This window comes from Saccostrea cucullata, unplaced genomic scaffold (genome assembly GCF_032062105.1).
Source record: "Saccostrea cucullata isolate Sc308-1 unplaced genomic scaffold, CSIRO_AGI_Scuc_v1 ctg104, whole genome shotgun sequence".
In the NCBI taxonomy this organism is placed as follows: Eukaryota; Metazoa; Mollusca; class Bivalvia; order Ostreida; family Ostreidae; genus Saccostrea; species Saccostrea cuccullata.
In genome coordinates, this window is record NW_026931089.1 from 185,094 (window position 1) to 200,893 (window position 15,800).

The window sequence follows — 15,800 nt, forward strand, 5'->3', positions numbered from 1 at the left end:
ATATTTGAGACGAGAATTGTGTGTAAATTGTTATTACATCACTGTTGAAGCAATGGTCCCACATATTTTGAGACATCCAGTGTCTATACATAAAGCAGGACAAAAACGAAGATTTGTTTCTCCATCACCTTGTACAAGGTATCACCAGGGTCAAAGGTCACGCTAATAAAACAAGGTCATTAGTTTAAGATAACTCTACATGAAGTTAATACAGCAGGTGCAGGGTTAGTAAGCTTTGAAATAGATTAGTTTACTTACATCAGCTGATGACTCACCTGTTGTCTGGCTATTTTATTAGTATATTTTTACCTGTAAGCACCTGTCAAAGCTAGCAGCAAATGCCCTCTCAAGAATTTCCATCTAAATCAACATTTTTCGGTTGCAGGACATTTTGAGTCATTACATCATTATTTAAATGTGTTGGTATAATGGTTTTTGTCTGAAGCTTCAAGATGTCACTTCAGTCCATTGAAAAAAAGATACTGGATTTGAAATCAGTAAAAATTATTTTTGTATCTAGAAGTTTATTGTTACAAAATGAATTGCATTGTGATTGTATATGAATAAAATGATTACCCTGGTCAAATTTGAAATCATGGTACCATAAATATGGATTGGGCATAAAGTTTATCATGCCATCCCATCTGTACTTTCATGTTGAGAAGATTTATTCAAATGCATCAACGTTTTTTGACTTTGATCTTTCCTACGACCTTGACCTCATTTTTCTAAATTAGTGTTTAGCCCATTTTAAAGATTTGATTCAAGATAGTGTCATCAAACTTCACTATGCTGATACATTCTGAAGTAAGGTATTCAACTGCACCAACTGTTAAACCTTGACCTTTCCTTTAAACTTGACCTAACTTTTCTTAAAGTAGTGTTTAGTACAGCTCAGAGAGGCCATTCAAGATCAAACTTCATATGCTGAATACATATTGATGAAGGCTATACAACTGCTTCAACAGTTTGTGACTTTCAATTGAATATTCTAATCAATTTTTCATCCTAATTGTTAGTTCATTATTTATACACTGTATTGACGACAGATTATTCTGTTATTTATTTTGTATTGTTTTATGGACTGATTTTGAGGTCCGTGTTTGCTCTGTTCCTATTTTGTATTGTTTTATGGACTTTTGATCTTGAATACTGTTCGTTATCTCCATATGTTTCATTTCATACCTTGATGCATATTGATGAGGGCTTTTCAATTGCATCAACAGTTTGTGACCTTCACTTTTCTTTGGACCTTGACCTATTTTTTGTAATTGGTGTTTTTACTCAGTTATAAAGAAACCATTGAAGATATCTTTATCAAACTACATATGCTGTAACATATCCCTAAGGGCTATTTACTGCATTAACATTTTTTGAGCTTGCCCTTTCAATCTAATTTTTTGATATAGTGTTTGGCTCAGTTTTAAAGAATACTTCAAGGGTGTTTTTTATCAATCTTTATATTCTGATACATACTGATGTCAGCTATTTAACTCATTCAATTTTTTTTTACCTTGACCATACCTTTGAACTTGTCCTGACTTTACTTAAATTTCCATGTAGCTCAGTTTTAAAGAAACTTTTTAATTATTAAGATATTTTTATCAAACTTCATCTGGTTATACACATTATTAAGAACTAGTATGACTACATCAAAAACTTTTGACTTTGAACTTTCCTGTGACCTTGACCTTGCTTTTCATTAATTTGCTTTTTGTTCACTTTCAAAGAAACTATTCATATGACAAGTACTTCTAAATAAGCATATGCACTGATCTATAATTTGGTGAGAATTTATCAATTATATGTACTGTAGATCACTAAATTTTCGCGACACCTTATTTTCGCGAGATAGTCATTGACTCTTGATTAGCGAGACAAAATTTTCACAAATTGGGGTTATTGCTCTATATAATCTTTAGGAATACTATTATTCATGAGAATTTAATTTTCAAAATTTTCGTAATTAACGAAAATAAATTGTGTGTTATTGCTAAATATACGTATATAATCTTTCGCGAGAAGCAACACACGCGAAATAAAATTACTCGCCTTTATTATTATGGTGCTGAAATCTATGTAAGATCTCTTGATCAACTGTCCATTCGCGAATAATTATTCTCGCGATTTGCCGTTGAAGAGCCCATTCGCGATAATAAGTATTCGCGAAAAATAAGGAATCTACAGTATATTTTAGCTCACCTGAGCCGAAGGCTCAAGTGAGCTTTTCTGATCACATTTTGTCCGGCGTCCGTCTGTTTGTCCGTCCGTCTGTCTGTCTGTAAACTTTTCACATTTTCGACCTCTTTAAAAGTGCTGGGCCAATTTCAACCAAACTTGCCACAAAGTATATTAAAGTTTTTTGAAGGGCCATGCCCTTATTCAAGGGGAGATAATTGGGAATTAATGAAAATTTAGTGGTACATTTTAAAAATCTTCTTCTCAAGAACCACTGTGCCAGGAAAGATGAAACTTTGAAACTATAGTTATAGTTTAAAACTGGCCAACCAAAGTTTTACATAGAAATATATAGGAAAATTCTTTGAAAATCTTCTTCTCAAGAATGACAAAGCCATAATTCATCATATTTATATGAGCATGCTCATGTAGTGTAGATTCAAATTTGTTCAAATCAAGACCCCCCGGGGTAGGGCGGGGCCAAAGGACCAATGTTTTACATAGAAATATATAGGAAAATTCTTTAAAAATCTTCTTCTCAAGAATGACAAAGCCATTATTCATCATATTTATATGGAAATGTTCAGGTAGGTAGATTCAAGTTTGTTCAAATCATTGCGGGGCCTGTGTGACCAAAGTTTTACATAGAAATATATAGGAAAATTCTTTAAAAATCTTCTTCTCAATCATTTTCTAAAAAATAGCAAATCCATGATTGGTCATGGGACTACTTTTGGATTTAAACTTTACAATAAAAAGATTTTATACTAGTCCTATCAGGTGAGGTAATGTGGCCCATGGGCCTCTTGTTTTTAACTTGACCTTTCCATATTTTAATTTTATTATTTCTATAAAACTCTCTGGCAGGAAAAATGCAAATTCAAAAGGATTTTAGTTGCAACAAGGCTGCTTTTGACCTGTGTGACCTTGAGTTGAGCAAAATTGGTGTCATTTGCAGAGAAAATGGGTAACTAATTGTTTACAGAAGTGTAAGAATATACAGCACAGTGATTTTTCCTACCAACACTTAATGGTAGGGTACCTAATCATTTGTTGACCTGATTACTGTCAAAGTTCATGTTACCAAAGGAACATTTGGAAAGATACAAAAGAACAAAACCTTACAATGGTATTGTATATTTAATTCATGATAAGTTTGTGTCCATATCATTTAATAAGTAAAACATAAAATATATAACGATTAATAATGAGAATACACAAAAGTTGATACAATAAATAAAATGGATAGACACTTAATAAGTGTACCACAAATCACTTGATTTTGACGTACATGACTTTAACTGCCATTTTTATGACCATGTAGTCAGTTTAACAAGAGCTGTCAAATGAAAATGTCATTTCAAAATATAACCTTGTTAAATTGCATCAATATGGCTTTAAAACTCATTTTTTCTAATAAAAATCTCTTTTTTTCCATACAAAAAATTTGGTACACAGGCAATTTTTATTACCAGGGAGTGACTACTTAGTCATTTTATAACTAAATCTTTGGATACTTTGTAAAATTGGGTTATAAAAAAAATACTAACTACAAAAAGCTGGCACTTGGAATAAGATTTCAAAAAAATGAGTAGAAAGAGCACTGTAACAAAAAAATGATATGTAATCAAAGCACACAAAAAAACATCATTAAATATGTACAATTATAACAAAATTATGCCTGTACACATTTCTTTCAAATATTTATATGGATTTCAAAACTCAGACATGAATCAATGATTTGTTTCATGACACTGTCATTCAGAATTCTTGTACAATGAGAAAAATAAGCAGCACCCTTCAAAACAATCCTATAAAGTTTTGACAGGAAATCTTGCACATTCATTTTTCAATTATTTTATTATCTTAAACCTGTACTTTTACTTTCCCATCAATCATGTCACTGTGTGATAAACATTAAATAACACTCCTTCATATAAATAAAACAAGGATTTCAAAATTTGACTGATGTCTGTGTCAAAACACCTGAAGATTTAGCACCATTAGTCAAAAGCTTGGTTCATAAGGTGGGTGGTTCCAGAATAACTCTGGTGCTGTTGTTGATGCCAGTGACAGATTTGTAAACAGTTGTCCATCAAAATCAAACCCTCTTAATTTTGCTCTGTAATTACAATGATGAACTACATATAATTTCATACCAGAATATATGATTGATGCTTCTTAAAACATCAAAGAAGGTGAACTACTTCTTTTGCTCCTCTATCATGACTTTCAATTTTTTTGTTCTAAAAAATTTTGTATTAAAAAATATTTACTATCGATATCATATTATCAAACAAAGAAGTGTGACTATCATAAACCGTAATTCTGATATGAAAAGTACAAATTGTTACATAAATCTTGTGTAATTTGGATTGTATTCAAGCCCATTCTTTCACAAAAAGAAAATTATCAATTACTCCCTGCAAGAATTTTCTAACATGATAGATAACGGTATATTTATTGCCCATGTTTTGTATAACTTGACATCTAGGAGTTTTATTCTGAGAGGGGGAAAGGCGTTTTTGTGATTTGATGCACCTTGTAATGAGGGAGTCGAACATTGATAATGATTTCAGCTTTTCCTAATCAGAGACCATAAAACACGTTTTGCTGTCAACCAAAATTACAGCCCGAAATCCATTCTAAGCACATCTGACATAAACTAATTCATACATTGCTACTTGCCCAGAGCTCAGCTATTTACACAAACTAGTTGGAAAAATTATACATTGAGTAGAGGGAATGACATTCCATAATGGTTCATTCTATAATATGATATTATGCAGAATACATTTATGTGTGTTTTATACCTAGAAGAAAAAAATTAATCACCCACAAAATCTGTCTAAGTACTAATTAAATCCTTCATCTTTAAAGCTTTTTTAAACATGGATTTCCATTTTTGGTGTGACACTGTCAGACAAAAAGCTATACAACTTCACCTTAATGCACTGGGATAATGTCTTAGTACATACATAAGTATCTGAGGAAAAACTTAAGATATTTTTATCTTGCATTATATTCAGTAATTCTTAAACATATCAAAAATTTCAAAGCCATTATTTTCCCAAAAATACTGAACAAAACATATAAAACAAGAAAGGAAAGGAAAATCAAAACACCTATATAAATTCTCTTGCTGGATTTCAGGAGTGAAATCAGGTTTTTGGAATGTTAAAACTACAATAACATGTACTTTTCTCTAAAAGATATATCACATGATAATGATCCCTAAATGATTTTCTAAATTATAGTGCTGCCTTTGGGGGGGAGAATGCAGTAAAAAATAAGAGTACTGGAATTTACGAGGGTTTTTTTTCTTCATAAGTTCAAAAGGTACAATCCCCTAGATTACTTTCCTTTCTTGGCAAGCTCCTGAGCCATTTCGTAATACTTGGAGAATTTGGCAGTGTGATCCAGAGGGAGGTAGATATAAGGGCTCATGTTGAAGGCTTCTTTGATTCCGTACTTTTTGACAGAGGACAGATGGCAGCGACTGAGATGGTAGCGGTAGGAACCTTTGGAGGCAAAATGGCGGCTGCAGGCGGCGCAGCGGTAGTCCATGTTAGCATCACTGTCACTGCTATGGCTGCTCTCCTGATCAGAGAAACTGTCTTTACCGTCAGAAAATTCCAATTCGTCCTCGTCCAGTTCCCTTTTTAGGGAAAGATTCAGAGGACTAGTTGACATCGAAGCTCGTACATGATCAAAGGTTTTCAATGAATGTGGTGGCATGATTTTAGGAATGTTACTATTTGTTAAGAGTTTCTGCAGACTATCTAAGGGGTGTTCACTGGTTAAGGATTGACTGTATACGAAACTACTGAGAGAGTCTAAGGCTGAAGACTTTGAGGATGATGATGAAGAAGAGTCCTTATTCTTCTCTTCTTCATCCAAATTCAGATATTTGCTACTGAGGATTTCACCGTTTATCTCCAGTTTAGGAGTGCTCCGGGTCTCTTTTGTTTGTTCCACACTAGGACTTTTGGATCCTTTCACCTCTTCACACATCTTCTCTAGCTTCCCAATGTCATCAGTGGAGGATTTTTCCTCCAATGAACTTTTTTCATCAGACTCGCTTGAGTAAAAGTAATGAAAATATTTTTGATACTTTTCAAGTCTAATAGATGGACTAGATCGCTCAAGAGGCTTTTGTGATGTTTGGCCTACCTGCTCCTTGTTTGCAGATCCCATTTTCACAGAACCTCTTCTGTAATTGAACTCGGATTTGAAGCTCCTCTGAATGAAGCTCTCCATGGCAGATAAAGCTGAGCTCTCTTCTTTAATGCCCTCATCTGTCCCATGGTTGGGGTCAATAATGTCCAACTTTTTGCAATCTCCACATCCGTCATCAATTTTTGCAGCAGAAAATTCTGAAGTATCAACTTTCTTGACATCTGTGTCTATATTTGGAGATTCATCGTTCTCTTCCACTTCTTTTTTCACTTTTACTTCAGAACTTCCATCTTTTTCTGTCTCAGAGTCTCTGTCTTTTTCTGATCCTGATTCCATGGTTTTCTCCAAGTCATCTATTTCCCTTTTGACATTTTCTTTCTTGATTGAAATTTTATAATTCGAATCATATTTGGACAATAACAAACAAACGCGAACATGATCAACAAATTTTCCAGTCTCAATTTTCTCACTGCAATTTTCACAGGTGATTCTGCTATCCTCAGAAGCCCCATTTGAGCTGGGACTTCTGGACTGATCGCTGAGAGGAGAACTTTGGCGGGAAATCTTAGCCTTAGATTCCTCCTGAGAGCTACCTAGAGGTGACAAGGACCTGTCAATCTGTTCCTCTCTGAGGTACCGCTTTTGTGGCAGTTTTAATTTGAAATCGGAAAAAGGCGACATTTGGTGCATTTTCTTTTTGTGATGACCAGAGAGAACCATGTGGTTGGCTAAGCCCTCCATGTCACTGTAAGCACTATTACACACCTTACACTTGAAAATACACTCCCTGTCCAGGTCTCGGTCACAATAAACAGAACACTTGTGTGATCGCCTCCCGTGTTCAGATGTTACGATTTTTGTGTAATGTTGAGTCTGCATCATGTGAACAGTTAACATGGGTAGAGATTTAAAGGACTCACCACACTGAATACACCTAAGAATTTTTTTGGTCTGTTCAGATTCCTGGTTGAGCCACATGTCTTGCCCTCTCACTAGTTTTGGATACTCCATTAGGTTGGTCTGTTTTGTCCCTGCTGGCAGATGTCCAGATTCCTGTAAGTGAAGGCTAAGCCCATACAGTGTACTATAGGTTTTCTGACAAGAACACTTGTGAATTGTATATTTATTGTCTTCTTCTTTGTCAATACTCTCTGAGCTGTCCTTTCCTGTTTTGGTTATGTTTGAATTCTGGTCCTTTTCACTAGTGGCCTTTGAGTCAACTTCACTTTTAAGTTTTTCCTTTAAAATTGGATCTTTGAGTTCTGATGTCTTATTTTCACTTTTATGACTTTGACGTACTGCGAGATCATTATAGATTTTTTTCTGAGAATTTGAATGAGATTTCTGTGAGATAGTGGAGGGAAGTCCCGTGAGAATTCCACTCATTGGTCGGCGACTGGTGCGGAATCCTGCCATGCCACCAAATCGCCTTTGCAGACTTTGTAGACTAGAACCATTGGAGAGGAATCCATTTGTGTACTTTCCTGCTGATTTCCTGGTGTCCACAAATGAACTGGATTTAGATGATCCTTTTGTAGACAAATCTAAAGGTTGATCCTCTGAATGGACTTTTGGGAATGAATATGGACTGGATGGATTGAAATGCTTTGGAAATTTGTTGGAGTAGTGTTTGGATTTCAGAATTGCTTGCCTGGGGTGAGTGGGTGCATGTTTGACCATGGATGGTGTTGCGAAATATGGGACGGCAAATTTTTTGTAATAAAGTTCATCTCGGTAGATTTTCTTTGGAGGTGATGGGCCTTTGTCAGTCATGAATAAGGGCAGCGGGTCCTGCCTCATCAGTCTTTTCAATGGTGGTGTTTCAGGCCGTTTTTCAGGTTCCCTTTTACAATTATCTTCCTTTTTCAGAGTCATTTTGTCACACTCGGAACTATCACTAGATTTTTCAGCTGTCGTCTGCTCCGGTTTTTCTACAGAATCCTGATGATTATCTGATGAGGTGCCACCTTCCAGTGGTTCTAGGACTGTGTTTGAATCTTTGTTTGAGTCTCTCTCAGTTGAGTCTGATTTCTCGTCGAGAGATAAAGTTTTTAATTTTCTGTCATCATCTGATGTTTCATCCTCATTGTCACCTTCTGATCCCTGATCATCATCAGAGGCTGAAAAAAAATAAAGAAAAAATTAATTACACTTAAAAAGTTGTATCAGAACATAATGTACAGTCAAACTTAATTATCTCAAACTCAAAGGGACTAAGCAAAAACTTATGAGATAATAAGAATCAAGATATCTAAAGTTAATTTACTTAAAAAAATATGAGATTCTGAAAATTTAAAATCCCTTCAACATATCCACAGTACCCATGGTATTTGAGATATCAGTGTTTTGGATAACAAAGTTTAACTGTTAATACAACATACAAACTGGACAGCTGTTTCTGTTGCAGGGTAAAATTCAAAATTGCGCAGTAACAAAATTCAACAAAACATTAATTTTCAAAGTTGTATAATTGTATTTTCTTAAACTTCCTTAATGAATTATCATCCTGATGAACAACTTCCCTGATAACATTATACAAACTTGTAAAACAGAGACAGCACAAAGGGAAGTTATTTAATTGTGAGATTTATTTCTTTTCAAGTCCTTATTCCAAACAATAAATTTTAAAAAATTATAGCAGCAATAAACAGAAATCGGAGTAAATCCAATCCAAAAAGAGCAAACACAACACCTTGAGAAAAAAAAGTTCCGTAAAAATACACTTTATTCCAAAGAACAAGAAGATAGCATTGTCACATGGCAAGGCCTGAACAGATTATGAAAGTGAGTGTTTAGCCTGCTTCAAAATGAGTGATAGGTGAATCAGTCATTTAGACTGATGACAATTTATGTTTATTCTAATTGTCTTGTGTTGGTCCAATTTTCCACAAATGTCAATTTCTACACTGTGATATGTCATGGTGCTGTAAGCATCATGTAAATAAAATGCCATCATTATGCAATTCCACTCCTACATTAGACCTAACACATTTAATTATCTCTCTTCTTCAATTAGAAAAATAAAATTCATCTGTGAAAATTCACCAAACAAATCACATATAACTACCTGTCTGAAGATCTAGCCTGATAAGTTTGTCTCTCTTTTGTCCGTCACACACCGATTTGCCACACAATTATTACATGTTTGTCTGTGGCCCATAAAACACACATGAAAGTGCTGTCCATGTGTCAAACTGATTGATAAACACGTCAGTCCAACTCCAGCGCCCAAACAAGATAACCCACTGGACCATCAGATAAGCGAGAGTTATTCCCCTTGAGCTGTGAGGCCAGGTTCCTTTGGCGTACACCTGCGTTCTTTAATGCCAAGCTGACGAGCTTTAGTTGACAGGTGACAAGCAATCGTCAGTGACACCCCATGTCCAGCTGTATCTCTATGTTGATGTGTCCGCTTGACCCCCTCATCGTATTTCATCGGCTTACTAATGGGGGAGACCCTCAGATGAAATGATGTTCTTGTCTAAAGCAACTGACACCCCTTTCTCATATTAATGATGACTCTCTGTCATCTCTCTATTACTCTCTACACACAATAGACAATGCAGGGTTAATTAATCAAGACACTAATTAATGCACAGATGGATCTTTTCAAGGATACTTCAGCTTTGATTGAAATGTAATTTTAAAAAATCCAGACAATTAACATTTTAAATTTACATCTTTTCTGCAGTGCATTGGACAGTTTTAGCATGTTTTGACAGTGATCTCCGTAAGTCCTCTTTTCGTCTGTGTTTCGTTGACAGTCGTCTGTGTTAGTGACTGAGGGCTGAAGGCAGAGGGCGAGTTCTAAAGCAGTGGTCGTCCATTCTGATCAACCCTGACAGATGTACCATTTGATTACAGAAATAATCTGTCAACACTACATGGAATGTACCATAAGTAATGAGTTCTGACACAAAGACAACTCAGCATCACTGCCCTTCACTACTGTGTGTATGTACTTCTGATCACAAATAATCTACCGAGCCATTGTCAAAATAATTAAATTGGCTGCTCAGTGTCTTAGAAATGTAAATCAAAGATGAAATGGAAAAATTATTCGGTTGGACCAAAAAAAGCCTCTGTATATAAAAAAAATTATCTACAATTGTCATAATTAAATTTTCATTTTATTTTATAGTATTTGAATTAAATTAATCAATTCATAAAATAAAAACATATTTACCTTGCACAATTTTCAGTTGCATTGTTTGCTTAACCCTCACCATTCATAAACTTCCTGCTAACAGTTCAAACTTAATCAAGAGGGCAAGGAATTAAATGCCAGATTCTTTACTTAAACACAGAAATGTTAATCCAAAATGACACTAAAAATATCTGTGGCAGCTAATTCCTAGAAGTAATTAAATTTTTATCACCAATCACACTTCCCCAAACACAATGAACATTAAAACACAAGTATCCCTTTACTCAGGTGCCTGTAAATCTCAATTGAGCCGAGTCCACAGCTCGAGTAGATCCCCACACAATATTCTCGGCTTACACCGGCAGCCTGTCACTTGGTTAACTGCATCTCGTTTGTGCAACTGACAAGTAAGCTTGCTTCAGTCGACAGGTTTTTTAAAAAAATCAACAAACATTTGATGAGGAAATATTGATCGCAGACAAGACAGGTGTACAATGAAACTTACAGGTAGGACTGGCCCTCTGAAACTGACGAGTTTCTGATTACAACGAGACAGCCAAGCATTCTGCCTTCCTCTCATCAACAAGATAAATGATTGCAAAGCAAACAAAACAATACATGCAACTTTACATCGTCAGAACCATTTTTTTTTTTGTCTGAGGGGTCCACGCTATGGGCAGATGTTATGTTTTTTTATGCTGATTTTTCAACCACCGTTTGGCTCAGACGGTCTCGGATGTATAAAATAATGAAGTCACCCTGATCTTGAAGACAATCAGATAGGAGGGGAAAACATTAACTTGCCATTTCTCTCTTTCCCACTAAACCAAACCGGATAAGAACAGAGAATTTGATGTGTCACCCATATAAATCAAATGATAATAAGTAAACTAACACGGCTCCTAGTTATAAATTTATGTAAGAGGTGTGGAATTTAAAAATATAAAAAGAAAACTTTAATAAACAGGATGACTGATATCTGATAACATGTTTAATTAATTACACCCTTCAAAACACTTTATCAATAGCTTCTGACAGGGTTTTAAAAATTTATTTGATTTCAAAAATGCAAACAGATAATGTTGTCGATCTTCTGGATATCTCAAATCTCTTTAAGATTAAAAAAGTGTGACTCGGTTTACAAAGCTTTTAAGTTTTTAAAACATGCTTATGACGTAATTGATTGCTTAATATAAAGGAAGACTAATACAAATTTTATTTTTTCTTGATAATCTATCAATAAAAAAAAAATTTCAAGAAATAAAAATTTTCTTAGGAAAAAAAAAACTGATTAAAATGTCCCAAGGATTAGAGAGCTACTGTACCAAGATTTCCAACAATGCATGCTGGGTACAGAAAGAATGATGGGACAGAAGGCCTGTCTATCAGTCCAGGCCTCCCATAAGATCAGAACTGAATCTGAAGAGCTTTGTTTGAATTCATTCCAATTTTCACCTGTCAACCCTGTTGTAAATTTTGGGCCTTTCGAGTTTGACATATTAGTCAGGTTGACATAAATTGACAATGAGTGAGATGTATTGATTTTGCATAAAACTCTGTTGTCTATCAAAACTTCAAGTAGGTGTCAGGCCGCAGGCCAGAAAAGGAGTGTTCCCGGGTCTGAAAATCCCGACAAGAAACTTTACGTGTCAATAAATACTCACTCTGCTTCCGGAATATTTTTTTTCCATTTGTCATTGACGGTCCAGGAGATTTCCCTTTTTTCCTTTTGTAGCTCAAGTCAACAAGGGTGAAAATTGAAGCATAACAAATGGACCACAGCGCTATTAAAATAATCTGATTCAATGTTTCATGGAAATAAAAAATGATGGAATTATAACACCCCAGGTAGAATGTTTTCAATCACCTGTTAAGGAGATAAATCTGACATTGAAACTGAGCGACAGGTGGACTGCTATAATGACTGCACATTTCCTGTGTGCATCGAAGGTGTCCCAGACATTTGGAAGGGAATTTAGATTTATGCACTTTCTGGGGCTTTGTAACACCTTGGGGGCCCATCAACTACCATTGTCTGCAATTCATTGTAGGAGGGAGTTTTGTAAGGCCAGAGTTTCCAAATTTGGTTATCTCTAATTTTAAGATCAAGAGATTCCCAACTCAACTGCTCAGATATTGTATTCAACCTTGAGAACATTCATGATATTTTCTCTCTTTATTTTTTTTCTCATGAAGAAGGATTATTTAATTAGGATTATCAAAAGATACCTGCTTTTCAGAGAGAGAGAGAGAGAGAGAGAGAGAGAGAGAGAGAGAGAGAGAGAGAGAGGGGGGGAGCATCTTCAGGTAAAACAGTTTTCAATAAATGAAGAAATATGAAACAGGTACCTTTCTTTTTAAATTTTCTTTTTCTTTTTAAATTAATTAAATGTATTTCAAGATTCTTCCAACTAGAATCAGTAAAAGTCTTATTTAACAGGACAAAAGTACTCAATATATTTAAGGAATTGTTCAGTACAAAAATTGAGTCATTGTCAGCCCAAAGCAACTTCAGGTACCGGTAATGCTTTCCAATAAATTCTGCTTTCCAATCAAAAGTTTAAAACAACGACATAAATTAGTAACAAAATAGGCTAGAATACGACAAATAACCTTAAAATACAGTAATTATTTCATATGTTGAGTATATAATAGGGACCCAGCAACACTGATCATAAGGCATTCAATGACTTAGCTGGTATATGACTTGGAAATGTTTCTTGCATTTACTTTATGAATACCAATGACCATAAAAATAACTATATACTGCACAGGAAAAGGTGGGAGGACATCTTCACAAAATTCTGAGTGCTAGCAATCAATCAGATTTTACAATGTATAATTACTGTATTTAACAAGTGACGAACCCGTTAAAAATAGTCATTCCCAATACGTGGTGACATCAATGACGCATCACAATGCATGATTGATGGGATGCTTAATTCAATAGTGTCATCATGCTTTGTTTGTTTTCATTTTTTCAAATTTAAAATTAGAAATTCAAACAAATAAATCTGGCATATCATTCTGAAATTTCATACAGATAAATTCTGCGATATCGGTGCTTGGTTTTCCTTTTTTCCCCCAAGTATGTACCTCTTTGTTGGTACATGTAGCATGTAATTAAATGGTTTCCTCCTACTTTGAAAAAAGACAATTTTTACTCTTGTTCAAAATCTTCATTCCCTAAACAAAAAATATTACAAATTTTAACAGCTTTTTAAGGTTAACATAGTCATGGGTGATCTTTTCATCATCCTACATAAGGGCATACCTAGGGGATAAAAGCAGGTAGATTTTACACCTGTGTTATTTCCCCAAGTTTATATAGAAATCAATCATCTGCATAAATATCTCAACAAAAATTCAATACAGGTAATGTTTGATAGGAGAAATACATGATGTGGTTGCACTGTCATATGACATTTTTTGACTTTTTGATTTTATATCCGTAATAGTGATTACACAATCATTTTATATCAATAGGTGAGATTTTAACAAAAAGGATTGGATATTAAAATGCTTGGTTTTTTTCTTCAAATTTCTTCCTTAATGTCAAAAATTAATGATTGTAGAGGGAAGATTTTCTCTCAGATTGATGATGCATTGTGATTTTTTTTTTCTACCTGCAAAGTACATTCCAACCCGGCTTTCCCATCCCCTTGCCTACCCCCCTGGATTTTTTGAGAACTTGTCAAAATAATTTATAACAAGTATTTGCCAATATTGGTCATTGCCTATAAAAAAAGACAGATGCTGTACGGACCTGCAAATTTACTGAAGAACTTTACACTAGCCGTGGGGGGAAGTATTATTTAAAATCTTTTCATATCAAACAGAAAACGTCAGGCGGGTGAGTGATTTATTACCGTCAGATATTACTCAGCGTTTGTATAAAGGAAATCCTTCTGACAGGCGTATGAACCGGGTACCAATCCATCACGAAAAATTTCATTAAATGAAATCTGATCAGGAAAACTCTGACAAGCCAGAAATCAAGCTTTTATTTCTGTTTGCCAACTCCTGTCATATACAGATTCTAGGGTTTATTTTTTTCTCTCTCTCCCTCTTTCTCTCCCCACCTCTTCATCAGAATCAATCAATCATATATAATATTCTTTCAAACTTTAATGGACGATTTCAATTCAAATTTAAACATAACTTAGAAAAAGGCATGTAAGTAAAATTCCTTTAAACAATTTTACTAAAAATGTTTTGCATATTTTTTGTGGAACTGTCACTAAATTCTTGCTACAATCATTAAAAACTTAACACCCACTTGTTATATATTTTACCTATAATCTTTTACATACCAATGCCTCTGTATGATATTAAGTCAGCATTAACATCATCCTCATATCATGTTTTTTGCTACTAATTTGCATGCTTAATTAACAACTATTGTAAATAGCCATGTTTGTAATATATGTAACATTACTCAAAGAAATAAGAATATAATTGTATGTTAATTTTAAGTAAGAATAAATCCTTCGAAATAATACAACATTTGAACAGAGCAAAACCTTGTGGTATTTTCAAACATATTGCCCTTGACCCCATTCAAACTTATTCAAGGTCACTAAATTCCAGTGCATTTTCACACTTGAGATGTGTATCACATTTACAATGATGGTACATGATTGAGAGATTTAAATAAAACCCATTAATCCAATAGTTATTAAAAACTTTATAATCCTATTTGTGAAAATTTGATAGGCTTCACAAAACCAAGAATGAATTTAGACATGTTAGATCTATCTGCCAAATGTTCAGCACACATGTCAATAATACACAGAATCTAATGAAGCAATGATCATGCATTTTGTCAACAAAGAATACTTTTGTGAATTTTTTTTCTCTCAAGATCTTCAAAGCAAAATTCAAGATGTATATCATCATCTCATCAATTCGTTCCAAAAAAAAAAAAAAAAATCCAAACAGAGTTTATTCAGATGAAACAATTAAATGAAAATTTTAAAAGGTCAATTCTTTTTACATCATCAATTTTCAAACAAAAAAAAAAAAAACAAATGACAAAATTCTTAACCCAAAAAGACATCAATTTCCATCATTTCAAGAGCACAATCATTTTTAAAAAAAAATATCTGACATACTTCTGTTGAATAATTAACAGTGATCTGTGGCCTATTTAAGCTGTCTTGCTATAGTTCTACCTGATTTCTGACAGTCAGGCATTGGCAGTTAATCATTGAAGAGAACAACAAATTAGAACTTCTCATTACGACCCCCTGATAAACGCTGTCAATCAGTTGTAATACAGATCGGTATAGATCAA

General features: G+C 34.2%; 1 protein-coding gene across 4 annotated transcripts in view; it reads right to left on the reverse strand.

The window, feature by feature from the left end:
- Window positions 1–3,299: 3,299 nt before the first annotated feature.
- Window positions 3,300–15,800, reverse strand: part of LOC134231357 (protein tiptop-like) — a 49,669-nt gene continuing 37,168 nt past the window's right edge. The window contains exons 1-2 of one of the 4 annotated variants that reach the window (XM_062713309.1): window positions 11,010–11,163; window positions 3,300–8,477 (exon numbers count right to left, since the gene is read on the reverse strand). In XM_062713309.1, the coding sequence (XP_062569293.1) occupies window positions 5,533–8,232 (2,700 nt within the window). In that variant the 5' untranslated portion in view covers window positions 8,233–8,477; window positions 11,010–11,163 and the 3' untranslated portion in view covers window positions 3,300–5,532. The other 3 variants (XM_062713308.1, XM_062713310.1, XM_062713307.1) reach the window with 3 other exon arrangements.